Below are 27,784 nucleotides of genomic sequence, written 5' to 3' on the forward strand. Positions count from 1 at the left end.
AACATGAAGGATCAGGGCTCAGGGCTCGGGTATATGTAACATGAAGGATCGGGGCTCAGGACTCGGGTATATGTAACATGAAGGATCGGGGCTCAGGGCTCGGGTATATGTAACATGAAGGATCGGGGCTCGGCTCGGGTATATGTAACATGAAGGATCGGGGCTCAGGGCTCGGGTATATGTAACATGAAGGATCGGGGCTCAGGGCTCGGGTATATGTAACATGAAGGATCGGGGCTCAGGGCTCGGGTATATGTAACATGAAGGATCGGGGCTCAGGGCTCGGGTATATGTAACATGAAGGATCGGGGCTCGGGTATATGTAACATGAAGGATCAGGGCTCGGGTATATGTAACATGAAGGATCAGGGCTCGGGTATATGTAACATGAAGGATCGGGGCTCAGGGCTCGGATATATGTAACATGAAGGATCGGGGCTCAGGGCTCGGATATATGTAACATGAAGGATCGGGGCTCAGGGCTCGGGTATATGTAACATGAAGGATCGGGGCTCAGGGCTCGGGTATATGTAACATGAAGGATCGGGGCTCAGGGCTCGGGTATATGTAACATGAAGGATCGGGGCTCAGGGCTCGGGTATATGTAACATGAAGGATCAGGGCTCGGGTATATGTAACATGAAGGATCGGGGCTCAGGGCTCGGGTATATGTAACATGAAGGATCGGGGCTCAGGGCTCGGGTATATGTAACATGAAGGATCGGGGCTCAGGGCTCGGGTATATGTAACATGAAGGATCGGGGCTCAGGGCTCGAGTATATGTAACATGAAGGATCGGGGCTCGGGTATATGTAACATGAAGGATCAGGGCTCGGGTATATGTAACATGAAGGATCAGGGCTCGGGTATATGTAACATGAAGGATCGGGGCTTAGGGCTCGGATATATGTAACATGAAGGATCGGGGCTCAGGGCTCGGATATATGTAACATGAAGGATCGGGGCTCAGGGCTCGGGTATATGTAACATGAAGGATCGGGGCTCGGGTCGGGTATATGTAACATGAAGGATCGGGGCTCAGGGCTTGGGTATATGTAACATGAAGGATCAGGGCTCGGGTATATGTAACATGAAGGATCGGGGCTCAGGGCTCGGGTATATGTAACATGATGGATCGGGGCTCAGGGCTCGGGTATATGTAACATGAAGGATCGGGGCTCGGGTATATGTAACATGAAGGATCAGGGCTCGGGTATATGTAACATGAAGGATCAGGGCTCGGGTATATGTAACATGAAGGATCAGGGCTCGGGTATATGTAACATGAAGGATCGGGGCTCATGGCTCGGATATATGTAACATGAAGGATCGGGGCTCAGGGCTCGGATATATGTAACATGAAGGATCGGGGCTCAGGGCTCGGGTATATGTAACATGAAGGATCGGGGCTCGGGTCGGGTATATGTAACATGAAGGATCGGGGCTCAGGGCTCGGGTATATGTAACATGAAGGATCAGGGCTCGGGTATATGTAACATGAAGGATCGGGGCTCAGGGCTCGGGTATATGTAACATGATGGATCGGGGCTCAGGGCTCGGATATATGTAACATGAAGGATCGGGGCTCAGGACTCGGGTATATGTAACATGAAGGATCGGGGCTCAGGGCTCGGGTATATGTAACATGAAGGATCGGGGCTCAGGGCTCGGGTATATGTAACATGAAGGATCGGGGCTCAGGGCTCGGGTATATGTAACATGAAGGATCGGGGCTCAGGGCTCGGGTATATGTAACATGAAGGATCGGGGCTCAGGGCTCGGGTATATGTAACATGAAGGATCGGGGCTCAGGGCTCGGGTATATGTAACATGAAGGATCGGGGCTCAGGGCTCTGGTATATGTAACATGAAGGATCGGGGGTCAGGGCTCGGGTATATGTAACATGAAGGATCGGGGCTCAGGGCTCGGGTATATGTAACATGAAGGATCGGGGCTCAGGGCTCGGATATATGTAACATGAAGGATCAGGACTCGGGTATATGTAACATGAAGGATCGGGGCTCAGGGCTCGGGTATATGTAACATGAAGGATCGGGGCTCGGGTCGGGTATATGTAACATGAAGGATCGGGGCTCAGGGCTCGGGTATATGTAACATGAAGGATCGGGGCTCAGGGCTCGGGTATATGTAACATGAAGGATCGGGGCTCAGGGCTCGGGTATATGTAACATGAAGGATCAGGGCTCGGGTATATGTAACATGAAGGATCGGGGCTCAGGGCTCGGGTATATGTAACATGAAGGATCGGGGCTCAGGGCTCGGGTATATGTAACATGAAGGATCGGGGCTCAGGGCTCGGGTATATGTAACATGAAGGATCGGGGCTCAGGGCTCGGGTATATGTAACATGAAGGATCGGGGCTCAGGGCTCGGGTATATGTAACATGAAGGATCGGGGCTCAGGGCTCGGGTATATGTAACATGAAGGATCGGGGCTCAGGGCTCGGGTATATGTAACATGAAGGATCGGGGCTCAGGGCTCGGGTATATGTAACATGAAGGATCAGGGCTCAGGCCTCGGGTATATGTAACATGAAGGATCGGGGCTCAGGGCGCGGATATAGCCGGGAGGCAGATGCACATATGATAATGCCATATTCTCCTCAGATGCTGGCACTGTATAAATACAGATGTATGCATGTGCCCTGCAGGGCCCGGAGCCTCGCTGGACACTCGGGGAGGGGGCTGCACAGGCGCCAGCCTGATCTCCTTATCTTCTGGGGAAGTCTCAGACTGAGTAAACATTACAGGGAAGGAAATGAGCAGATACAGTGTTCTATGAGCGGCAGCATAACCCCTTGTGTGCCATCAGGTTACGCCCGCCCCACTACTGAGCAGCGGGCAGGTCTCCTCTCCTAATGCTCAGCCTGCACTCACCCAACGTGACTGTCAGTAAGAGGGAAGCTGCATTCTCACCCGTCAGTAAGAGAAAAGTCAGTGTCAGTAAGAAAGGTTTCCCATAATACCTCAACAGCCTGTAATCCCTGAGCCCCTTACAGCTCTACATACAGCTTCTATAGATACATTATCTGCTTGTCACGTGTCAGCAAGACATCAGCCGTCAGTAAGAGAAAAGTCAGTGTCAGTAAGAAAGGTTTCCCCTAATACCTCAACAGCCTGTAATCCCTGAGCCCCTTACAGCTCTACATACAGCTTCTATAGATACATTATCTGCTTGTCACGTGTCAGCAAAACGTCGGCTGTCAGTAAGAGAAAAGTCAGTGTCAGTAAGAAAGGTTTCCCCTAATACCTCAACAGCCTGTAATCCCTGAGCCCCTTACAGCTCTACATACAGCTTCTATAGATACATTATCTGCTTCTCATGTGTCAGCAAAACATCAGCCGTCAGTAAGAGAAAAGTCAGTGTCAGTAAGAAAGGTTTCCCCTAATACCTCAACAGCCTGTAATCCCTGAGCCCCTTACAGCTCTACATACAGCTTCTATAGATACATTATCTGCTTGTCACGTGTCAGCAAAACGTCGGCTGTCAGTAAGAGAAAAGTCAGTGTCAGTAAGAAAGGTTTCCCCTAATACCTCAACAGCCTGTAATCCCTGAGCCCCTTACAGTTCTACATACAGCTTCTATAGATACATTATCTGCTTGTCACGTGTCAGCAAGACATCAGCCGTCAGTAAGAGAAAAGTCAGTGTCAGTAAGAAAGGTTTCCCCTAATACCTCAACAGCCTGTAATCCCTGAGCCCCTTACAGCTCTACATACAGCTTCTATAGATACATTATCTGCTTGTCACGTGTCAGCAAAACGTCAGCCGTCAGTAAGAGAAAAGTCAGTGTCAGTAAGAAAGGTTTCCCCTAATACCTCAACAGCCTGTAATCCCTGAGCCCCTTACAGTTCTACATACAGCTTCTATAGGTACATTATCTGCTTGTCACGTGTCAGCAAAACGTCAGCCGTCAGTAAGAGAAAAGTCAGTGTCAGTAAGAAAGGTTTCCCCTAATACCTCAACAGCCTGTAATCCCTGAGCCCCTTACAGCTCTACATACAGCTTCTATAGATACATTATCTGCTTGTCACGTGTCAGCAAAACATCAGCCGTCAGTAAACATGTTATTAAATTGTCAATATCACTAAACGTCCTGGGCGGAAGCAGTGAAGTAACAAGTAACAAGGCCTGTCACACATTACACGGGAATTAGATGGGAAGCGGTGTAGTGACAACGCCTGTCACACATTACACGGGAATTAGATGGGAAGCGGTGTAGTGACAAGGCCTGTCACACATTACAGGGGAATTAGATGGGAAGCGGTGTAGTAACAAGGCCTGTCACACATTACAGGGGAATTAGATGGGAAGCGGTGTAGTAACAAGGCCTGTCACACATTACAGGGGAATTAGATGGGAAGCGGTGTAGTAACAAGGCCTGTCACACATTACAGGGGAATTAGATGGGAAGCGGTGTAGTAACAAGGCCTGTCACACATTACACAGGAATTAGATGGGAAGCGGTGTAGTAACAAGGCCTGTCACACATTACACAGGAATTAGGTGGGAAGCGGTGTAGTAACAAGGCCTGTCACACATTACACAGGAATTAGATGGGAAGCGGTGTAGTAACAAGGCCTGTCACACATTACACGGGAATTAGATGGGAAGCGGTGTAGTAACAAGGCCTGTCACACATTACACAGGAATTAGATGGGAAGCGGTGTAGTGACAAGGCCTGTCACACATTACACAGGAATTAGATGGGAAGCGGTGTAGTAACAAGGCCTGTCACACATTACACAGGAATTAGATGGGAAGCGGTGTAGTAACAAGGCCTGTCACACATTACACAGGAATTAGATGGGAAGCGGTGTAGTAACAAGGCCTGTCACACATTACACAGGAATTAGATGGGAAGCGGTGTAGTAACAAGGCCTGTCACACATTACACAGGAATTAGATGGGAAGCGGTGTAGTAACAAGGCCTGTCACACATTACACAGGAATTAGATGGGAAGCGGTGTAGTAACAAGGCCTGTCACACATTACAGGGGAATTAGATGGGAAGCGGTGTAGTAACAAGGCCTGTCACACATTACAGGGGAATTAGATGGGAAGCGGTGTAGTAACAAGGCCTGTCACACATTACACAGGAATTAGATGGGAAGCGGTGTAGTAACAAGGCCTGTCACACATTACACAGGAATTAGATGGGAAGCGGTGTAGTAACAAGGCCTGTCACACATTACACAGGAATTAGATGGGAAGCGGTGTAGTAACAAGGCCTGTCACACATTACACGGGAATTAGATGGGAAGCGGTGTAGTAACAAGGCCTGTCACACATTACAGGGGAATTAGATGGGAAGCGGTGTAGTGACAAGGCCTGTCACACATTACACAGGAATTAGATGGGAAGCGGTGTAGTAACAAGGCCTGTCACACATTACAGGGGAATTAGATGGGAAGCGGTGTAGTAACAAGGCCTGTCACACATTACACAGGAATTAGATGGGAAGCGGTGTAGTGACAAGGCCTGTCACACATTACACAGGAATTAGATGGGAAGCGGTGTAGTAACAAGGCCTGTCACACATTACACAGGAATTAGATGGGAAGCGGTGTAGTAACAAGGCCTGTCACACATTACACAGGAATTAGATGGGAAGCGGTGTAGTAACAAGGCCTGTCACACATTACACGGGAATTAGATGGGAAGCGGTGTAGTAACAAGGCCTGTCACACATTACACAGGAATTAGATGGGAAGCGGTGTAGTAACAAGGCCTGTCACACATTACACAGGAAGTAGATGGGAAGCGGTGTAGTAACAAGGCCTGTCACACATTACACGGGAATTAGATGGGAAGCGGTGTAGTAACAAGGCCTGTCACACATTACAGGGGAATTAGATGGGAAGCGGTGTAGTAACAAGGCCTGTCACACATTACACGGGAATTAGATGGGAAGCGGTGTAGTAACAAGGCCTGTCACACATTACACGGGAATTAGATGGGAAGCGGTGTAGTAACAAGGCCTGTCACACATTACACAGGAATTAGATGGGAAGCGGTGTAGTGACAAGGCCTGTCACACATTACACAGGAATTAGATGGGAAGCGGTGTAGTAACAAGGCCTGTCACACATTACACGGGAATTAGATGGGAAGCGGTGTAGTAACAAGGCCTGTCACACATTACAGGGGAATTAGATGGGAAGCGGTGTAGTAACAAGGCCTGTCACACATTACACAGGAATTAGATGGGAAGCAGTGTAGTAAAAAGGCCTGTCACACATTACAGGGGAATTAGATGGGAAGCGGTGTAGTAACAAGGCCTGTCACACATTACACAGGAATTAGATGGGAAGCGGTGTAGTAACAAGGCCTGTCACACATTACAGGGGAATTAGATGGGAAGCGGTGTAGTAACAAGGCCTGTCACACATTACACGGGAATTAGATGGGAAGCGGTGTAGTAACAAGGCCTGTCACACATTACACAGGAATTAGATGGGAAGCGGTGTAGTAACAAGGCCTGTCACACATTACACAGGAATTAGATGGGAAGCGGTGTAGTAACAAAGCCTGTCACACATTACACAGGAATTAGATGGGAAGCGGTGTAGTGACAAGGCCTGTCACACATTACACAGGAATTAGATGGGAAGCGGTGTAGTAACAAGGCCTGTCACACATTACACAGGAATTAGATGGGAAGCGGTGTAGTAACAAGGCCTGTCACACATTACAGGGGAATTAGATGGGAAGCGGTGTAGTAACAAGGCCTGTCACACGTTACACGGGAATTAGATGGGAAGCGGTGTAGTAACAAGGCCTGTCACACATTACACGGGAATTAGATGGGAAGCGGTGTAGTAACAAGGCCTGTCACACATTACAGGGGAATTAGATGGGAAGCGGTGTAGTAACAAGGCCTGTCACACGTTACACAGGAATTAGATGGGAAGCGGTGTAGTAACAAGGCCTGTCACACATTACACAGGAATTAGGTGGGAAGCGGTGTAGTAACAAGGCCTGTCACACATTACACAGGAATTAGATGGGAAGCGGTGTAGTAACAAGGCCTGTCACACATTACACAGGAATTAGATGGGAAGCGGTGTAGTAACAAGGCCTGTCACACATTACACAGGAATTAGATGGGAAGCGGTGTAGTAACAAGGCCTGTCACACATTACACGGGAATTAGATGGGAAGCGGTGTAGTGACAAGGCCTGTCACACATTACAGGGGAATTAGATGGGAAGCGGTGTAGTAACAAGGCCTGTCACACATTACAGGGGAATTAGATAGGAAGCGGTGTAGTAACAAGGCCTGTCACACATTACACGGGAATTAGATGGGAAGCGGTGTAGTAACAAGGCCTGTCACACATTACACGGGAATTAGATGGGAAGCGGTGTAGTAACAAGGCCTGTCACACATTACAGGGGAATTAGATGGGAAGCGGTGTAGTAACAAGGCCTGTCACACATTACAGGGGAATTAGATGGGAAGCGGTGTAGTAACAAGGCCTGTCACACATTACAGGGGAATTAGATGGGAAGCGGTGTAGTAACAAGGCCTGTCACACATTACACAGGAATTAGATGGGAAGCGGTGTAGTGACAAGGCCTGTCACACATTACACGGGAATTAGATGGGAAGCGGTGTAGTGACAAGGCCTGTCACACATTACAGGGGAATTAGATGGGAAGCGGTGTAGTGACAAGGCCTGTCACACATTACAGGGGAATTAGATGGGAAGCGGTGTAGTAACAAGGCCTGTCACACATTACACAGGAATTAGATGGGAAGCGGTGTAGTGACAAGGCCTGTCACACGTTACATGGGAATTAGATGGGAAGCGGTGTAGTAACAAGGCCTGTCACACATTACACGGGAATTAGATGGGAAGCGGTGTAGTAACAAGGCCTGTCACACATTACACGGGAATTAGATGGGAAGCGGTGTAGTAACAAGGCCTGTCACACATTACAGGGGAATTAGATGGGAAGCGGTGTAGTAACAAGGCCTGTCACACATTACAGGGGAATTAGATGGGAAGCGGTGTAGTAACAAGGCCTGTCACACATTACACGGGAATTAGATGGGAAGCGGTGTAGTGACAAGGCCTGTCACACATTACACGGGAATTAGATGGGAAGCGGTGTAGTGACAACGCCTGTCACACATTACACGGGAATTAGATGGGAAGCGGTGTAGTAACAAGGCCTGTCACACATTACACGGGAATTAGATGGGAAGCGGTGTAGTAACAAGGCCTGTCACACATTACAGGGGAATTAGATGGGAAGCGGTGTAGTAACAAGGCCTGTCACACGTTACACAGGAATTAGATGGGAAGCGGTGTAGTGACAAGGCCTGTCACACATTACACGGGAATTAGATGGGAAGCGGTGTAGTAACAAGGCCTGTCACACGTTACACGGGAATTAGATGGGAAGCGGTGTAGTAACAAGGCCTGTCACACATTACAGGGGAATTAGATGGGAAGCGGTGTAGTAACAAGGCCTGTCACACATTACACGGGAATTAGATGGGAAGCGGTGTAGTGACAAGGCCTGTCACACATTACACAGGAATTAGATGGGAAGCGGTGTAGTGACACGGGAATTAGATGGGAAGCGGTGTAGTGACAAGGCCTGTCACACATTACACAGGAATTAGATGGGAAGCGGAGGGACGGTTAGGGTCAGGCACCTGGGGGAACGGTTAGGGTCAGGCACCAGGGGGGACGGTTAGGGTCAGGCACCAGGGGGGGGCGGTTAGGGTCAGGCACCAGGGGGGACGGTTAGGGTCAGGCACCAGGAGTGACGGTTAGGGTCAGGCATCAGGGGGGGTGGTTAGGGTCAGGCACCAGGAGTGACGGTTAGGGTCAGACACCAAGGGGGGCGGTTAGGGTCAGGCACCAGGAGGGACGGTTAGGGTCAGGCACCAGGGGGGACGGTTTGGGTCAGGCACCAGGGGGGGCGGTTAGGGTCAAGCACCAGGGGGGACGGTTAGGGTCAGGCACCAGAAGGGACGGTTAGGGTCAGGCACCAGGGGGGGGCGGTTAGGGTCAGGCACCAGGGGGGACGATTAGGGTCAGGCACCAGGGGGGGGGGCGGTTAGGGTCAGGCACCAGGGGGGACGGTTAGGGTCATGCACCAGGAGGGACGGTTAGGGTCAGGCACCAGGGGGGGCGGTTAGGGTCAGGCACCAGGGGGGACGGTTAGGGTCAGGCACCAGGGGGGGCACCAGGGGGGGGCGGTTAGGGTCAGGCACCAGGGGGGATGGTTAGGGTCAGGCACCAGGGGGGACGGTTAGGGTCAGGCACCAGGGGGGGCGGTTAGGGTCAGGCACCAGGGGGGACGATTAGGGTCAGGCACCAGGAGGGAGGGTTAGGGTCAGGCACCAGGGGGGACGGTTAGGGTCAGGCACCAGGAGGGAGGGTTAGGGTCAGGCACCAGGAGGGAGGGTTAGGGTTAGGCACGAGGAGGGAGGGTTAGGGTCAGGCACCAGGGGGGACGGTTATGGTCAGGCACCAGGAGGGAGGGTTAGGCACCAGGAGGAAGCGTTAGGGTTAGGCACCAGGAGGGAGGGTTAGGAACCAGGAGGGAGGGTTAGGGTTAGACACCAGGAGGGAGGGTTAGGGTGAAGATTAGGGTTAGAGAAACAAAAACAGTTGTGTCAACCATTTCCATGTCGACCTTTTGAACATGTCAAACTTTTGTACTCGTCGACTTTCTGTAGTGTCTAACTTTTGTGATGTCGACCTTTTTGTATGTTGAGATTGTAGTGCTGACTATAGTATTGTCGACCTTTTTATAGTCCACCTTTTGAATCGCACCCCCTGCGTCCACCTCTGACAGCCCCAATGCCCTGTTACCTCACCCAGGCCGAATACAAATATAATAATGTAATATACACCTGATGGAGTAATCCCTTCCCAGCGTAGCTGCGGTGCTCTCTACATCTGTGACAGGAGACTCTGTACATCAATCAGTTCCTGAAGGAAACTCCCTGCAGGAACAGAGCATGGGGTGGGCTGCCTGTGGGCGGTGGGGAGGGGGCAGGACAGGAAGGGGACTCTCACTGTGTATGTGAGTTACAGCACAAGCCCGCAGAGGACCCAGCAGCTCACAGAGGGACACAGGACGCTGGCACTGCCCGGTAACCTCCTACAGTTCAGGGGTCTTAGCTTGGTGGGTGGTTGGGGACACGGGTGCTGTGCCTCAGGTTTGGGGGGGTCTAGGATATGTGTACCCCTTGTTCTGCTGTCTGTTTCACTGTATGCTCATTTACTCTCATATCTGTGCACCCACCACTTATTGTTACTGTGACTCCCCAGTACCCCACTAACACCTCACCTAATTCTCCTGCCCCCCCCCAGCCTGCCCTGCACCCCCTAATGGCCGCTTACAGTGATCTTTGTGTCCAGGACTATTTGGTGCAGATATGGGGATATTTTGGGGTAACAGGTAGGAGCGGTGCCTATGATTATTCTATTTATTTCCCTAATGATTTTGCTGATCTCCTCCTGTTTTGGAAATTACCAATAATCTGAGTGTAACATATATACTGTATATAGGGTACGCTGGGCTATGCTGTATCTGTTCTGTGAAGGGGGGTTCAGGATAGACAATCGTTTGGGGTCCCCCCCCAACGCTGTCCTCTGACCCACTTCTTGGTCTTTATTACTTCATACCCATGATTTATTCTGTCCCCTCATACTCTAATACTACAGCTGGCATAGCACCCCAAAACTGTCCCCCCCCTGCCCAGTCTGTGTACCCCAATATACCCATTATCAATAGCTCCTCTCTATACCGGCATGTCCATATAGTGTCCAATGCTTACCTACAATTCTTACCACCAAAATACAGTATATCACCCTCAACGCTGTATCTCACCCCAATCATCAGCTTTTCTCTCTACTACCTGCTGGTGTCACCTACTCTGTAACACTGTCTGTATTACCTGCTGGTGTCACCTACTCTGCAATACTGTCTCTATTACCTGCTGATATCACCTACTCTGCAATACTGTCTCTATTACCTGCTGGTATCACCTACTCTGCAATACTGTCTGTATTACCTGCTGGTGTCCCCTACTCTGTAACACTGTCTCTATTACCTGCTGGTATCACCTACTCTGCAATACTGTCTCTATTACCTGCTGGTATCACCTACTCTGCAATACTGTCTCTATTACCTGCTGGTGTCACCTACTCTGCAATACTGTCTCTATTACCTGCTGGTGTCACCTACTCTTCAATACTGTCTCTATTACCTGCTGGTGTCACCTACTCTGCAATACTGTCTCTATTACCTGCTGGTATCACCTACTCTGCAATACTGTCTCTATTACCTGCTGGTATCACCTACTCTGCAATACTGTCTCTATTACCTGCTGGTATCACCTACTCTTCAATACTGTCTCTATTACCTGCTGGTATCACCTACTCTGCAATACTGTCTCTATTACCTGCTGGTATCACCTACTCTGCAATACTGTCTGTATTACCTGCTGGTGTCCCCTACTCTGTAACACTGTCTCTATTACCTGCTGGTATCACCTACTCTGCAATACTGTCTCTATTACCTGCTGGTATCACCTACTCTGCAATACTGTCTCTATTACCTGCTGGTGTCATCTACTCTGCAATACTGTCTCTATTACCTGCTGGTGTCACCTACTCTTCAATACTGTCTCTATTACCTGCTGGTGTCACCTACTCTGCAATACTGTCTCTATTACCTGCTGGTATCACCTACTCTGCAATACTGTCTCTATTACCTGCTGGTATCACCTACTCTGCAATACTGTCTCTATTACCTGCTGGTATCACCTACTCTTCAATACTGTCTCTATTACCTGCTGGTATCACCTACTCTGCAATACTGTCTCTATTACCTGCTGGTATCACCTACTCTGCAATACTGTCTCTATTACCTGCTGGTGTCACCTACTCTTCAATACTGTCTTTATTACCTGCTGGTGTCACCTACTCTGTAACACTGTCTGTATTACCTGCTGGTATCACCTACTCTGCAATACTGTCTCTATTACCTGCTGGTGTCCCCTACTCTGCAATACTGTCTGTATTACCTGCTGGTGTCACCTACTCTGCAATACTGTCTCTATTACCTGCTGGTGTCACCTTCTCTGCAATACTGTCTCTATTACCTGCTGGTGTCACCTACTCTGCAATACTGTCTGTATTACCTGCTGGTATCACCTACTCTGCAATACTGTCTCTATTACCTGCTGGTGTCACCTTCTCTGCAATACTGTTTGTATTACCTGCTGGTGTCACCTAGTCTGCAATACTGTCTCTATTACCTGCTGGTGTCACCTACTCTGCAATACTGTCTCTATTACCTGCTGGTGTCACCTTCTCTGCAATACTGTCTGTATTACCTGCTGGTGTCACCTACTCTGTAATACTGTCTCTATTACCTGCTGGTGTCCCCAACTCTGCAATACTGTCTCTATTACCTGCTGGTGTCACCTTCTCTGCAATACTGTCTGTATTACCTGCTGGTGTCACCTACTCTGCAATACTGTCTCTATTACCTGCTGGTGTCACCTTCTCTGCAATACTGTCTGTATTACCTGCTGGTGTCACCTACTCTGCAATACTGTCTATATTACCTGCTGGTGTCACCTACTCTGCAATACTGTCTCTATTACTTGCTGGTGTCACCTGCTCTGCAATACTGTCTGTATTACCTGCTGGTGTCACCTACTCTGCAATACTGTCTCTATTACCTGCTGGTGTCACCTGCTCTGCAATACTGTCTGTATTACCTGCTGGTGTCACCTACTCTGCAATACTATCTCTATTACCTGCTGGTGTCACCTACTCTGTAATACTGTCTCTACTACCTGCTGGTGTCCCCTACTCTGTAACACTGTCTCTATTACCTGCTGGTGTCACCTTCTCTGCAATACTGTTTGTATTACCTGCTGGTGTCACCTAGTCTGCAATACTGTCTCTATTACCTGCTGGAGTCACCTACTCTGCAATACTGTCTCTATTACCTGCTGGTGTCACCTTCTCTGCAATACTGTCTGTATTACCTGCTGGTGTCACCTACTCTGTAATACTGTCTCTATTACCTGCTGGTGTCCCCTACTCTGCAATACTGTCTCTATTACCTGCTGGTGTCACCTTCTCTGCAATACTGTCTGTATTACCTGCTGGTGTCACCTACTCTGCAATACTGTCTCTATTACCTGCTGGTGTCACCTTCTCTGCAATACTGTCTGTATTACCTGCTGGTGTCACCTACTCTGCAATACTGTCTCTATTACCTGCTGGTGTCACCTACTCTGCAATACTGTCTCTATTACTTGCTGGTGTCACCTGCTCTGCAATACTGTCTGTATTACCTGCTGGTGTCACCTACTCTGCAATACTGTCTCTATTACCTGCTGGTGTCACCTGCTCTGCAATACTGTCTGTATTACCTGCTGGTGTCACCTACTCTGCAATACTATCTCTATTACCTGCTGGTGTCACCTACTCTGTAATACTGTCTCTACTACCTGCTGGTGTCCCCTACTCTGTAACACTGTCTCTATTACCTGCTGGTGTCACCTACTCTGCAATACTGTCTCTATTACTTGCTGGTGTCACCTTCTCTGCTATACTGTCTGTATTACCTGCTGGTATCACCTACTCTGCAATACTGTCTCTATTACCTGCTGGTATCACCTTCTCTGCAATACTGTCTCTATTACCTACTGGTATCACCTACTCTGCAATACTGTCTCTATTACCTGCTGGTGTCACCTACTCTGCAATACTGTCTGTATTACCTGCTGGTGTCACCTACTCTGTAACACTGTCTGTATTACCTGCTGGTGTCACCTACTCTGCAATACTGTCTGTATTACCTGCTGGTATCACCTACTCTGCAATACTGTCTGTATTACCTGCTGGTGTCACCTACTCTGCAATACTGTCTGTATTACCTACTGGTATCACCTACTCTGTAATACTGTCTGTATTACCTACTGGTATCACCTACTCTGCAATACTGTCTCTATTACCTGCTGGTGTCACCTACTCTGCAATACTGTCTCTATTACCTGCTGGTGTCACCTACTCTGCAATACTGTCTGTATTACCTGCTGGTGTCACCTACTCTGCAATACTGTCTGTATTACCTGCTGGTGTCACCTACTCTGCAATACTGTCTCTATTACCTGCTGGTGTCCCCTACTCTGCAATACTGTCTCTATTACCTGCTAGTGTCCCCTATTACTGTCCCCTGCTGGTGTCCCCTACTCTGCAATACTGTCTCTATTACTGTCACCTACTCTGCAATACTGTCTCTATTACTGTCACCTACTCTGCAATACTGTCTGTATTACCTGTTGGTATCACCTACTCTGTAATACTGTCTCTATTACCTGCTGGTGTCATCTACTCTGTAATACTGTCTGTATTACCTACTGGTATCACCTACTCTGCAATACTGTCTGTATTACCTGCTGGTGTCACCTACTCTGCAATACTGTCTCTATTACCTGCTGGTGTCACCTACTCTGCAATACTGTCTGTATTACCTGCTGGTGTCACCTACTCTGCAATACTGTCTGTATTACCTGCTGGTGTCACCTACTCTGCAATACTGTCTGCAATACTGTACTGGTGTCACCTACTCTGCAATACTGTCTCTATTACCTGCTGGTATCACCTACTCTGCAATACTGTCTGTATTACCTGCTGGTGTCACCTACTCTGCAATACTGTCTGTATTACCTGCTGGTGTCACCTACTCTGCAATACTGTCTGTATTACCTGCTGGTGTCACCTACTCTGCAATACTGTCTCTATTACCTGCTGGTGTCCCCCTACTCTGCAATACTGTCTCTATTTCCTGCTAGTGTCCCCTACTCTGCAATACTGTCTGTATTACCTGCTGGTGTCACCTACTCTGTAATACTGTCTCTATTACCTGCTGGTGTCACCTACTCTGTAATACTGTCTCTATTACCTGCTGTTGTCACCTACTCTGCAATACTGTCTGTATTACCTGCTGGTGTCACCTACTCTGCAATACTGTCTGTATTACCTACTGGTGTCACCTACTCTGTAATACTGTCTCTATTACCTACTGGTGTCACCTACTCTGCAATACTGTCTGTATTACCTGCTGGTGTCACCTACTCTGCAATACTGTCTGTATTACCTCTTGGTGTCACCTACTCTGCAATACTGTCTCTATTACCTGCTGGTGTCATCTACTTTATAATACTGTCTCTATTACCTGCTGGTATCACCTACTCTGTAATACTCTCTCTATTACCTACTCTGCAATTCCTTCTCTATTAGGAATTCACATCCAGATGATAGGTCTCCACATCCAGATGATAGGTCTCTTATTTCCCCTCTAACTACCTCCATCATCCTCTATTTTATCTACCTGTAACTACCTCTGTCTCTTCTTCTGGGGACTACCTCCATCATCCTCTATTTTTTCTACCTGTAACTACCTCGATCTCTTCTTCTGGGGACTACCTCAATCATCCTCTATTTTACCTACCTGTAACTACCTCTATCTCTTCTTCTGGGGACTACCTCAATCATCCTCTATTTTATCTACCTGTAACTACCTCGATCTCTTCTTCTGGGGGCTACCTCCGTCTCCCTCTATTTTATCTACCTGTAACTAGCTCGATCTCTTCTTCTGGGGACTACCTCCATCATCCTCTTTTTTATCTACCTGTAACTACCTCGATCTCTTCTTCTGGGGGCTACCTCCATCATCCTCTTTTTTTATCTACCTGTAACTACCTCTATCTCTTCTTCTGGGGACTACCTCAATCATCCTCCATTTTATCTACCTGTAACTACCTCGATCTCTTCTTCTGGGGGCTACCTCCGTCTCCCTCTATTTTATCTACCTGTAACTAGCTCGATCTCTTCTTCTGGGGACTACCTCCATCATCCTCTTTTTTATCTACCTGTAACTACCTCAATCTCTTCTTCTGGGGGCTACCTCCATCATCCTCTTTTTTTATCTACCTGTAACTACCTCAATCTCTTCTTCTGGGGGCTACCTCCATCATCCTCTATTTTATCTACCTGTAACTACCTCCATCTCTTCTTCTGGGGACTACCTCCATCATCCTCTATTTTATCTACCTGTAACTACCTCTATCTCTTCTTCGGGGGGCTACCGCCATCATCTTCTATTTTATCTTCCTGTAACTACCTCAATCTCTTCTGGGGGCTCCCTCCATCATCCTCTATTTTATCTACCTGTAACTACCTCGATCTCTTCTTCTGGGGGCTACCTCCATCATCCTCTATTTTATCTACTTGTAACTACCTCTATCTCTTCTTCTGGGGACTACCTCTGTCATCCTCTATTTTATCTACCTGTAACTACCTCGATCTCTTCTTCTGGGGACTACCTCTGTCACCCTTTATTTTATCTACCTGTAACTACCTCTATCTCTTCTTTTGGGGACTACCTCCGTCACCCTCTATTTTATCTACCTGTGACTACCTCGATCTCTTCTTCTGGGGCTACCTCCATCATCCTCTATTTTATCTATCTGTAACTACCTCTATCTCTTCTTCTGAGGGCTACCTCCATCATCCTTTATTTTATCTACCTGTAACTACCTCTATCTATTCTTCTGGGGGCTACCTCCATCGTCCTCTATTTTATCTACCTGTAACTACCTCTATCTCTTCTTCTGGGGGCTACCTCCATCATCCTCTATTTTATTTACCTGTAACTACCTCAATCTCTTCTTCTGTGGACTACCTCAATCATCCTCTATTTTACCTACCTGTAACTACCTCTATCTCTTCTTCTGGGGACTACCTCCATCATCCTCTATGTTATCTACCTGTAACTATCACTATCTCTTCTTCTGGGGGCTACCTCCATCATCCTCTATATCCTCTATATCTTCTTCTGGGGACTACCTCCATCCTCTATATCTTCTTCTGGGGACTACCTCCATCATCCTCTATCTTATCTACCTGTAACTACCTCTATCTCTCCTTCTAGGGACTACCTCCGTCACCCTCTATTTTATGTACCTGTAACTACCTCGATCTCTTCTTCTGGGGCTACCTCCATCATCCTCTATTTTATCTACCTGTAACTACCTCTGTCTCTTCTTCTGAGGGCTACCTCCATCATCCTCTATTTTATCTACCTGTAACTACCTCGATCTCTTCTTCTGGGTGCTACCTCCATCATCCTCTTTTATCTACCTGTAAGTACCTCAATCTCTTCTGTGGACTACCTCAATCATCTTCTATTTTACCTACCTGTAACTACCTCTGTCTCTTCTTCTGAGGGCTACCTCCATCATCCTCTATTTTATCTACCTGTAACTACCTCGATCTTTTCTTCTGGGGGCTACCTCCATCATCCTCTATTTTATCTACCTGTAACTAGCTCAATCTCTTCTTCTGGGGACTACCTCCATCATCCTCTGGGAGTGTGACATTGGTAATGTGTGATTTTGGGAGGTCGGGATGTTCCGGTGATGATGGGGGGTGTAGGGCGGGGAGTGGAGGCAGCTGCCCCTATCGGTAATGCAGAAAACACTATCATGTTACTAAACACTAAATCATTATACACAAAGAATATGTATCATTTTGTCCACACAACTAAGTAAGCATGGTAGCTCTGCTTGGGCTGATTCTGAAGTAGTTTTCACCCTTTGTGCCTCGTGCCTCCCAGGTGAGTGAGTGCACAGGAGATAGGCTGCCCTCTGTAATCCCCAATGGAAGAGCGTCCTCTTGTGGCAACGTTACCATGTACAGTATAATGACGGTGTATATTGTATACGCAGGTCCTAGGGAGCAGGCAGTGAGCACGGCTGGTCTCGGGACTCACCTACAGCTGACTCATCAGGTAGGTGCCCCAAACTGTGTGTGTGTCCCAGCAGCATCGCTGAGCGCAGAACATGACAAAGACTGCATGCTAGTTCCAAGTAGCCATGTTGTGCAAACACAGGTAATTCAAACCACACCCCATCACAGGTAATACAAACCACACCCCCATCACAGGTAATACAAACCACACCCCCATCACAGGTAATACAAACCACACCCTCATGACAGGTAACTGCACATTATAAACACTTACATGGCACCACCACTAGGTGGCACCAAGATCATAAGATTGCTCACCCATTTCTCTCACCCTCTTACTCATGCTAGGTTCCCGTGGCCCCTGCCCGGAGCCAGGGCCCCGCAGAGTGACCGCCTACATCTTATGTTCCGCACCCGACAGTCTCTCTCTGTAAGGAAGCTTTGGAGACAGCGCTGCATAACGCCAAGCCGGGGTCAGGGGGAAGGGGCGCCCCCCAGCCCCGAAGACCTCCAGAATGCCCTCCGGCCCGCGGCCCACCAGCTCTTCATCAAGCTGAAGGATGAGCAGCTGTGGCAGCTGGCGGAGGCGGTGGAGAGCAGAGGGCGCTGGGACTGCGGCTGCATATGGCTCCCATCGGAGGCGCCGAGGTCAGGGAAGGCGGCACTGCTCCCTCAGGTGCTGCTGCTGTGTAGGCTGTACCGCTGGCCGGACCTCCGGAGCGCCGCAGAGCTGAAGAGGCTGAGTCACTGCGACAGTTTCTGGAGGAAGAACGGCGAGGGCACCACACTCTGCTGCAACCCCTACCACGTCAGCCGCGTCACCGCCCCAGGTGAGATCTGTCCCCATGTCTGGGCCGCTGTGCATTGTGGGCTGGGGAATGTTATACCCCAAGAGCTGACATTCCTTCACTTCCTTATCTCTGTCCCTGTTCCCCATCCAGACCTGTCTTTCCCTACTACCAAGGAGCTGACAATCTAGTGGTGTAATGTCAGACTGTGTACTGAGGAGCTGACAATCTAATGGTGTAATGTCAGACTGTGTACTGAGGAGCTGACAATCTAGTGGTGTAATGTCAGACTGTGTACTGAGGAGCTGACCATCTAGTGGTGTAATGTCAGACTGTGTACTGAGGAGATGACCATCTAGTGGTGTAATGTCAGACTGTGTACTGAGGAGCTGACCATCTAGTGGTGTTATGTCAGACTGTGTACTGAGGAGCTGACCATCTAGTGGTGTAATGTCAGACTGTGTACTGAGGAGCTGACCATCTACTGGTGTAATGTCAGACTGTGTACTGAGGAGATGACCATCTAGTGGTGTAATGTCAGACTGTGTACTGAGGAGATGACCATCTAGTGGTGTAATGTCAGACTGTGTAATGAGGAGCTGACCATCTAGTGGTGTAATGTCAGACTCTGTACTGAGGAGATGACCATCTAGTGGTGTAATGTCAGACTGTGTACTGAGGAGCTGACCATCTAGTGGTGTAATGTCAGACTGTGTACTGAGGAGCTGACCATCTAGTGGTGTAATGTCAGACTGTGTACTGAGGAGCTGACCATCTAGTGGTGTAATGTCAGACTGTGTACTGAGGAGCTGACCATCTAGTGGTGTAATGTCAGACTGTGTACTAAGGAGATGACCATCTAGTGGTGTAATTTCAGACTGTGTACTGAGGAGATGACCATCTAGTGGTGTAATGTCAGACTGTGTACTGAGGAGCTGACCATCTAGTGGTGTAATGTCAGACTGTGTACTGAGGAGCTGACCATCTAGTGGTGTAATGGCAGACTGTGTACTGAGGAGCTGACCATCTAGTGGTGTAATGTCAGACTCTGTACTGAGGAGATGACCATCTAGTGGTGTAATGTCAGACTCTGTCCTGAGGAGCTGACCATCTAGTGGTGTAATGTCAGACTGTGTACTGAGGAGCTGACCATGTAGTGGTGTAATGTCAGACTGTGTACTGAGGAGCTGACCATCTAGTGGTGTAATGTCAGACTGTGTACTGAGGAGCTGACCATCTAGTGGTGTAATGTCAGACTGTGTACTGAGGAGCTGACCATCTAGTGGTGTAATGTCAGACTGTGTACTGAGGAGCTGACCATCTAGTGGTGTAATGTCAGACTGTGTACTGAGGAGATGACCATCTAGTGGTGTAATGTCAGACTGTGTACTGAGGAGCTGACCATCTAGTGGTGTAATGTCAGACTGTGTACTGAGGAGCTGACCATCTAGTGGTGTAATGTCAGACTGTGTACTGAGGAGCTGACCATCTAGTGGTGTAATGTCAGACTGTGTACTGAGGAGCTGACCATCTAGTGGTGTAATGTCAGACTGTGTACTGAGGAGCTGACCATCTAGTGGTGTAATGGCAGACTGTGTACTGAGGAGATGACCATCTAGTGGTGTAATGTCAGACTGTGTACTGAGGAGATGACCATCTAGTGGTGTAATGTCAGACTGTGTACTGAGGAGCTGACCATCTAGTGGTGTAATGTCAGACTCTGTACTGAGGAGATGACCATCTAGTGGTGTAATGTCAGACTGTGTACTGAGGAGCTGACAATCTAGTGGTGTAATGTGACTGTGTACTGTGGAGATGACCATCTAGTGGTGTAATGTCAGACTGTGTACTGAGGAGCTGACAATCTAGTGGTGTAATGTCAGACTGTGTACTGTGGAGATGACCATCTAGTGGTGTAATGTCAGACTGTGTACTGAGGAGATGACCATCTAGTGGTGTAATGTCAGACTGTGTACTGAGGAGCTGACCATCTAGTGGTGTAATGTCAGACTCTGTACTGAGGAGCTGACCATCTAGTGGTGTAATGTCAGACTGTGTACTGAGGAGATGACCATCTAGTGGTGTAATGTCAGACTGTGTACTGAGGAGCTGACCATCTAGTGGTGTAATGTCAGATTGTTTACTGAGGAGCTGACCATCTAGTGGTGTAATGTCAGACTGTGTACTGAGGAGATGACCATCTAGTGGTGTAATCTCAGACTGTGTACTGAGGAGCTGACCATCTAGTGGTGTAATGTCAGACTCTGTACTGAGGAGATGACCATCTAGTGGTGTAATGTCAGACTGTGTACTGAGGAGCTGACCATCTAGTGGTGTAATGTCAGTCTGTGTACTGAGGAGCTGACCATCTAGTGGTGTAATGTCAGACTGTGTACTGAGGAGCTGACCATCTAGTGGTGTAATGTCAGACTGTGTACTGAGGAGCTGACCATCTAGTGGTGTAATGTCAGACTGTGTACTGAGGAGCTGACAATCTAGTGGTGTAATGTCAGTCTGTGTACTGAGGAGCTGAGCATCTAGTGGTGTAATGTCAGACTGTGTACTGAGGAGCTGACCATCTAGTGGTGTAATGGCAGACTGTGTACTGAGCAGCTGACCATCTAGTGGTGTAATGTCAGACTGTGTACTGAGGAGCTGACCATCTAGTGGTGTAATGTCAGACTGTGTACTGAGGAGCTGACCATCTAGTGGTGTAATGTCAGACTCTGTAATGAGGAGCTGACAATCTAGTGGTGTAATGTCAGACTGTGTACTGAGGAGCTGTCCATCTAGTGGTGTAATGTCAGACTGTGTACTGAGGAGCTGACCATCTAGTGGTGTAATGTCAGACTGTGTACTGAGGAGATGACCATCTAGTGGTGTAATGTCAGACTCTGTAATGAGGAGCTGACAATCTAGTGGTGTAATGTCAGACAGTGTACTGAGGAGATGACAATCTAGTGGTGTAATATCAGACTGTGTACTGAGGAGATGACCATCTAGTGGTGTAATGTCAGACTGTGTACTGAGGAGCTTACAATCTAGTGGTGTAATGTCAGACTGTGTACTGAGGAGCTGACCATCTAGTGGTGTAATGTCAGACTGTGTACTGAGGAGCTGACAATCTAGTGGTGTAATGTCAGACTGTGTACTGAGGAGCTGACCATCTAGTGGTGTAATGTCAGACTGTGTACTGAGGAGCTGACAATCTAGTTGTGTAATGTCAGACTGTGTACTGAGGAGTTGACCATCTAGTGGTGTAATGTCAGACTGTGTACTGAGGAGCTGACCATCTAGTGGTGTAATGTCAGACTGTGTACTGAGGAGATGACCATCTAGTGGTGTAATGTCAGACTCTGTAATGAGGAGCTGACAATCTAGTGGTGTAATGGCAGACTGTGTACTGAGGAGCTGACCATCTAGTGGTGTAATCTCAGACTGTGTACTGAGGAGCTGACCATCTAGTGGTGTAATGTCAGACTGTGTACAGAGGAGTTGACCATCTAGTGGTGTAATGGCAGACTGTGTACTGAGGAGCTGACCATCTAGTGGTGTAATGTCAGACTCTGTACTGAGGAGATGACCATCTAGTGGTGTAATGTCAGACTGTGTACTGAGGAGATGACCATCTAGTGGTGTAATGTCAGACTGTGTACTGAGGAGCTGACAATCTAGTGGTGTAATGTCAGATTGTTTACTGAGGAGCTGACCATCTAGTGGTGTAATGTCAGACTCTGTACTGAGGAGATGACCATCTAGTGGTGTAATGTCAGACTGTGTACTGAGGAGCTGACCATCTAGTGGTGTAATGTCAGACTGTGTACTGAGGAGCTGACCATCTAGTGGTGTAATGTCAGACTCTGTACTGAGGAGCTGACCATCTAGTGGTGTAATGTCAGACTGTGTACTGAGGAGCTGACCATCTAGTGGTGTAATGTCAGACTCTGTACTGAGGAGCTGACCATCTAGTGGTGTAATGTCAGTCTGTGTACTGAGGAGCTGACCATCTAGTGGTGTAATGTCAGACTGTGTACTGAGGAGCTGACCATCTAGTGGTGTAATGTCAGACTGTGTACTGAGGAGCTGACAATCTAGTGGTGTAATGTCAGACTCTGTACTGAGGAGCTGACCATCTAGTGGTGTAATGTCAGACTGTGTACTGAGGAGCTGACCATCTAGTGGTGTAATGTCAGACTCTGTACTGAGGAGATGACCATCTAGTGGTGTAATGTCAGACTGTGTACTGAGGAGATGACCATCTAGTGGTGTAATGTCAGACTGTGTACTGAGGAGATGACCATCTAGTGGTGTAATGTCAGACTGTGTACTGAGGAGCTGACCATCTAGTGGTGTAATGTCAGTCTGTGTACTGAGGAGCTGGGCATCTAGTGGTGTAATGTCAGACTCTGTACTGAGGAGATGACCATCTAGTGGTGTAATGTCAGACTGTGTACTGAGGAGATGACCATCTAGTGGTGTAATGTCAGACTGTGTACTGAGGAGATGACCATCTAGTGGTGTAATGTCAGACTGTGTACTGAGGAGCTGACCATCTAGTGGTGTAATGTCAGACTCTGTACTGAGGAGCTGACCATCTAGTGGTGTAATGTCAGACTGTGTACTGAGGAGATGACCATCTAGTGGTGTAATGTCAGACTGTGTACTGAGGAGCTGACCATCTAGTGGTGTAATGTCAGACTGTGTACTGAGGAGCTGACCATCTAGTGGTGTAATGTCAGTCTGTGTACCGAGGAGCTGACCATCTAGTGGTGTAATGTCAGACTGTGTACTGAGGAGCTGACCATCTAGTGGTGTAATGTCAGTCTGTGTACTGAGGAGCTGACAATCTAGTGGTGTAATGTCAGACTGTGTACTGAGGAGCTGACCATCTAGTGGTGTAATGTCAGACTGTGTACTGAGGAGCTGAGCATCTAGTGGTGTAATGTCAGACTGTGTACTGAGGAGCTTACAATCTAGTGGTGTAATGTCAGACTGTGTACTGAGGAGATGACCATCTAGTGGTGTAATGTCAGACTGTGTACTGAGGAGCTGACTATCTAGTGGTGTAATGTCAGACTGTGTACTGAGGAGCTGACCATCTAGTGGTGTAATGTCAGACTGTGTACTGAGGAGCTGACTATCTAGTGGTGTAATGTCAGACTGTGTACTGAGGAGCTGACCATCTAGTGGTGTAATGTCAGACTGTGTACTGAGGAGCTGACTATCTAGTGGTGTAATGTCAGACTGTGTACTGAGGAGCTGACCATCTAGTGGTGTAATGTCAGACGCTGTACTGAGGAGATGACCATCTAGTGGTGTAATGTCAGACTGTGTACTGAGGAGCTGACAATCTAGTGGTGTAATGTGACTGTGTACTGTGGAGATGACCATCTAGTGGTGTAATGTCAGACTGTGTACTGAGGAGCTGACAATCTAGTGGTGTAATGTCAGACTGTGTACTGTGGAGATGACCATCTAGTGGTGTAATGTCAGACTGTGTACTGTGGAGATGACCATCTAGTGGTGTAATGTCAGTCTGTGTACTGAGGAGCTGACCATCTAGTGGTGTAATGTCAGACGCTGTACTGAGGAGATGACCATCTAGTGGTGTAATGTCAGACTGTGTACTGAGGAGCTGACAATCTAGTGGTGTAATGTGACTGTGTACTGTGGAGATGACCATCTAGTGGTGTAATGTCAGACTGTGTACTGAGGAGCTGACAATCTAGTGGTGTAATGTCAGACTGTGTACTGTGGAGATGACCATCTAGTGGTGTAATGTCAGTCTGTGTACTGAGGAGCTGACCATCTAGTGGTGTAATGTCAGACTGTGTACTGAGGAGCTGACCATCTAGTGGTGTAATGTCAGACTTTGTACTGAGGAGCTGACCATCTAGTGGTGTAATGTCAGACTGTGTACTGAGGAGATGACCATCTAGTGGTGTAAAGTCAGACTGTGTACTGAGGAGCTGACCATCTAGTGGTGTAATGTCAGACTGTGTACTGAGGAGCTGACCATCTAGTGGTGCAATGTCAGACTGTGTACTGAGGAGCTGACCATCTAGTGGTGTAATGTCAGACTGTGTACTGAGGAGCTGACCATCTAGTGGTGTAATGGCAGACTGTGTACTGAGGAGCTGACCATCTAGTGGTGTAATGTCAGACTGTGTACTGAGGAGCTGACCATCTGGTGGTGTAATGTCAGACTGTGTAATGAGGAGCTGACCATCTAGTGGTGTAATGTCAGACTCTGTAATGAGGAGCTGACAATCTAGTGGTGTAATGTCAGACTGTGTACTGAGGAGATGACAATCTAGTGGTGTAATATCAGACTGTGTACTGAGGAGCTGACCATCTAGTGGTGTAATGTCAGACTGTGTACTGAGGAGATGACCATCTAGTGGTGTAATGTCAGACTCTGTAATGAGGAGCTGACAATCTAGTGGTGTAATGTCAGACTGTGTACTGAGGAGATGACCATCTAGTGGTGTAATGTCAGACTGTGTACTGAGGAGCTGACCATCTAGTGGTGTAATGTCAGACTGTGTACTGAGGAGCTGACCATCTAGTGGTGTAATGTCAGATTGTGTACTGAGGAGCTGACCATCTACTGGTGTAATGGCAGACTGTGTACTTTGGAGCTGACCATCTAGTGGTGTAATGTCAGACTGTGTACTGAGGAGCTGACCATCTAGTGGTGTAATGGCAGACTGTGTACTGAGGAGCTGACCATCTAGTGGTGTAATGTCAGATTGTGTACTGAGGAGCTGACCATCTAGTGGTGTAATGTCAGACTGTGTACTGAGGAGCTGACCATCTAGTGGTGTAATGGCAGACTGTGTACTGAGGAGCTGACCATCTAGTGGTGTAATGGCAGACTGTGTACTGAGGAGCTGACCATCTAGTGGTGTAATGGCAGACTGTGTACTGAGGAGCTGACCATCTAGTGGTGTAATGTCAGACTCTGTACTGAGGAGATGACCATCTAGTGGTGTAATGTCAGACTGTGTACTGAGGAGCTGACCATCTAGTGGTGTAATGTCAGACTCTGTACTGATGAGATGACCATCTAGTGGTGTAATGTCAGACTGTGTACTGAGGAGCTGACAATCTAGTGGTGTAATGTGACTGTGTACTGTGGAGATGACCATCTAGTGGTGTAATGTCAGACTGTGTACTGAGGAGCTGACAATCTAGTGGTGTAATGTCAGACTGTGTACTGAGGAGCTGACCATCTAGTGGTGTAATGTCAGACTGTGTACTGAGGAGCTGACCATCTAGTGGTGTAATGTCAGACTGTGTACTGAGGAGCTGACCATCTAGTGGTGTAATGTCAGATTGTTTACTGAGGAGCTGACCATCTAGTGGTGTAATGTCAGTCTGTGTACTGAGGAGCTGAGCATCTAGTGGTGTAATGTCAGACTGTGTACTGAGGAGCTGACCATCTAGTGGTGTAATGTCAGACTGTGTACTGAGGAGCTGACCATCTAGTGGTGTAATGTCAGACTGTGTACTGAGGAGCTGACCATCTAGTGGTGTAATGTCAGACGCTGTACTGAGGAGATGACCATCTAGTGGTGTAATGTCAGACTGTGTACTGAGGAGCTGACAATCTAGTGGTGTAATGTGACTGTGTACTGTGGAGATGACCATCTAGTGGTGTAATGTCAGACTGTGTACTGAGGAGCTGACAATCTAGTGGTGTAATGTCAGACTGTGTACTGTGGAGATGACCATCTAGTGGTGTAATGTCAGTCTGTGTACTGAGGAGCTGACCATCTAGTGGTGTAATGGCAGACTGTGTACTGAGGAGCTGACCATCTAGTGGTGTAATGTCAGACTGTGTACTGAGGAGATGACCATCTAGTGGTGTAATGTCAGACTGTGTACTGAGGAGCTGACCATCTAGTGGTGTAATGTCAGACTGTGTACTGAGGAGCTGACCATCTAGTGGTGTAATGGCAGACTGTGTACTGAGGAGCTGACCATCTAGTGGTGTAATGTCAGACTGTGTACTGAGGAGCTGACCATCTAGTGGTGTAATGGCAGACTGTGTACTGAGGAGCTGACCATCTAGTGGTGTAATGTCAGACTTTGTACTGAGGAGCTGACCATCTAGTGGTGTAATGTCAGACTGTGTACTGAGGAGCTCACCATCTAGTGGTGTAATGTCAGACTGTGTACTGAGGAGCTGACCATCTAGTGGTGTAATGGCAGATTGTTTACTGAGGAGCTGACCATCTAGTGGTGTAATGGCAGATTGTTTACTGAGGAGCTGACCATCTAGTGGTGTAATGTCAGACTGTGTACTGAGGAGATGACCATCTAGTGGTGTAAAGTCAGACTGTGTACTGAGGAGCTGACCATCTAGTGGTGTAATGTCAGACTGTGTACTGAGGAGCTGACCATCTAGTGGTGCAATGTCAGACTGTGTACTGAGGAGCTGACCATCTAGTGGTGTAATGTCAGACTGTGTACTGAGGAGCTGACCATCTAGTGGTGTAATGGCAGACAGTGTACTGAGGAGCTGACCATCTAGTGGTGTAATGTCAGACTGTGTACTGAGGAGCTGACCATCTAGTGGTGTAATGTCAGACTGTGTACTGAGGAGCTGACCATCTAGTGGTGTAATGTCAGACTCTGTAATGAGGAGCTGACAATCCAGTGGTGTAATGTCAGACTGTGTACTGAGGAGATGACAATCTAGTGGTGTAATATCAGACTGTGTACTGAGGAGCTGACCATCTAGTGGTGTAATGTCAGACTGTGTACTGAGGAGATGACCATCTAGTGGTGTAATGTCAGACTCTGTAATGAGGAGCTGACAATCTAGTGGTGTAATGTCAGACTGTGTACTGAGGAGATGACCATCTAGTGGTGTAATGTCAGACTGTGTACTGAGGAGCTGACCATCTAGTGGTGTAATGTCAGACTGTGTACTGAGGAGCTGACCATCTAGTGGTGTAATGTCAGACTGTGTACTGAGGAGCTGACCATCTAGTGGTGTAATGTCAGACTGTGTACTGAGGAGCTGACCATCTAGTGGTGTAATGGCAGACTGTGTACTTTGGAGCTGACCATCTAGTGGTGTAATGTCAGACTGTGTACTGAGGAGGTGACCATCTAGTGGTGTAATGGCAGACTGTGTACTGAGGAGCTGACCAT

At 47.9% G+C, this 27,784-nt stretch overlaps 1 protein-coding gene across 2 annotated transcripts in view; it reads left to right on the forward strand.

The window, feature by feature from the left end:
- Window positions 1–27,784, forward strand: part of LOC148454384 (SMAD family member 6-like) — a 68,217-nt gene that overhangs the window by 13,611 nt on the left and 26,822 nt on the right. Inside the window, exons 1-3 of one of the 2 annotated variants that reach the window (XM_088460950.1) lie at window positions 10,075–10,144; window positions 17,810–17,871; window positions 18,180–18,661. In XM_088460950.1, the coding sequence (XP_088317076.1) occupies window positions 18,235–18,661 (427 nt within the window). In that variant the 5' untranslated portion in view covers window positions 10,075–10,144; window positions 17,810–17,871; window positions 18,180–18,234. Of the gene's footprint in view, window positions 1–10,074; window positions 10,145–17,809; window positions 17,872–18,179; window positions 18,662–27,784 lie in introns of those variants that run through there. The other variant, XM_088460951.1, reaches the window with a different exon arrangement.

This window comes from Taudactylus pleione, unplaced genomic scaffold (genome assembly GCF_031769625.1).
Source record: "Taudactylus pleione unplaced genomic scaffold, aTauple2 ptg000997l, whole genome shotgun sequence".
Taxonomy (NCBI): Eukaryota; Metazoa; Chordata; class Amphibia; order Anura; family Myobatrachidae; genus Taudactylus; species Taudactylus pleione.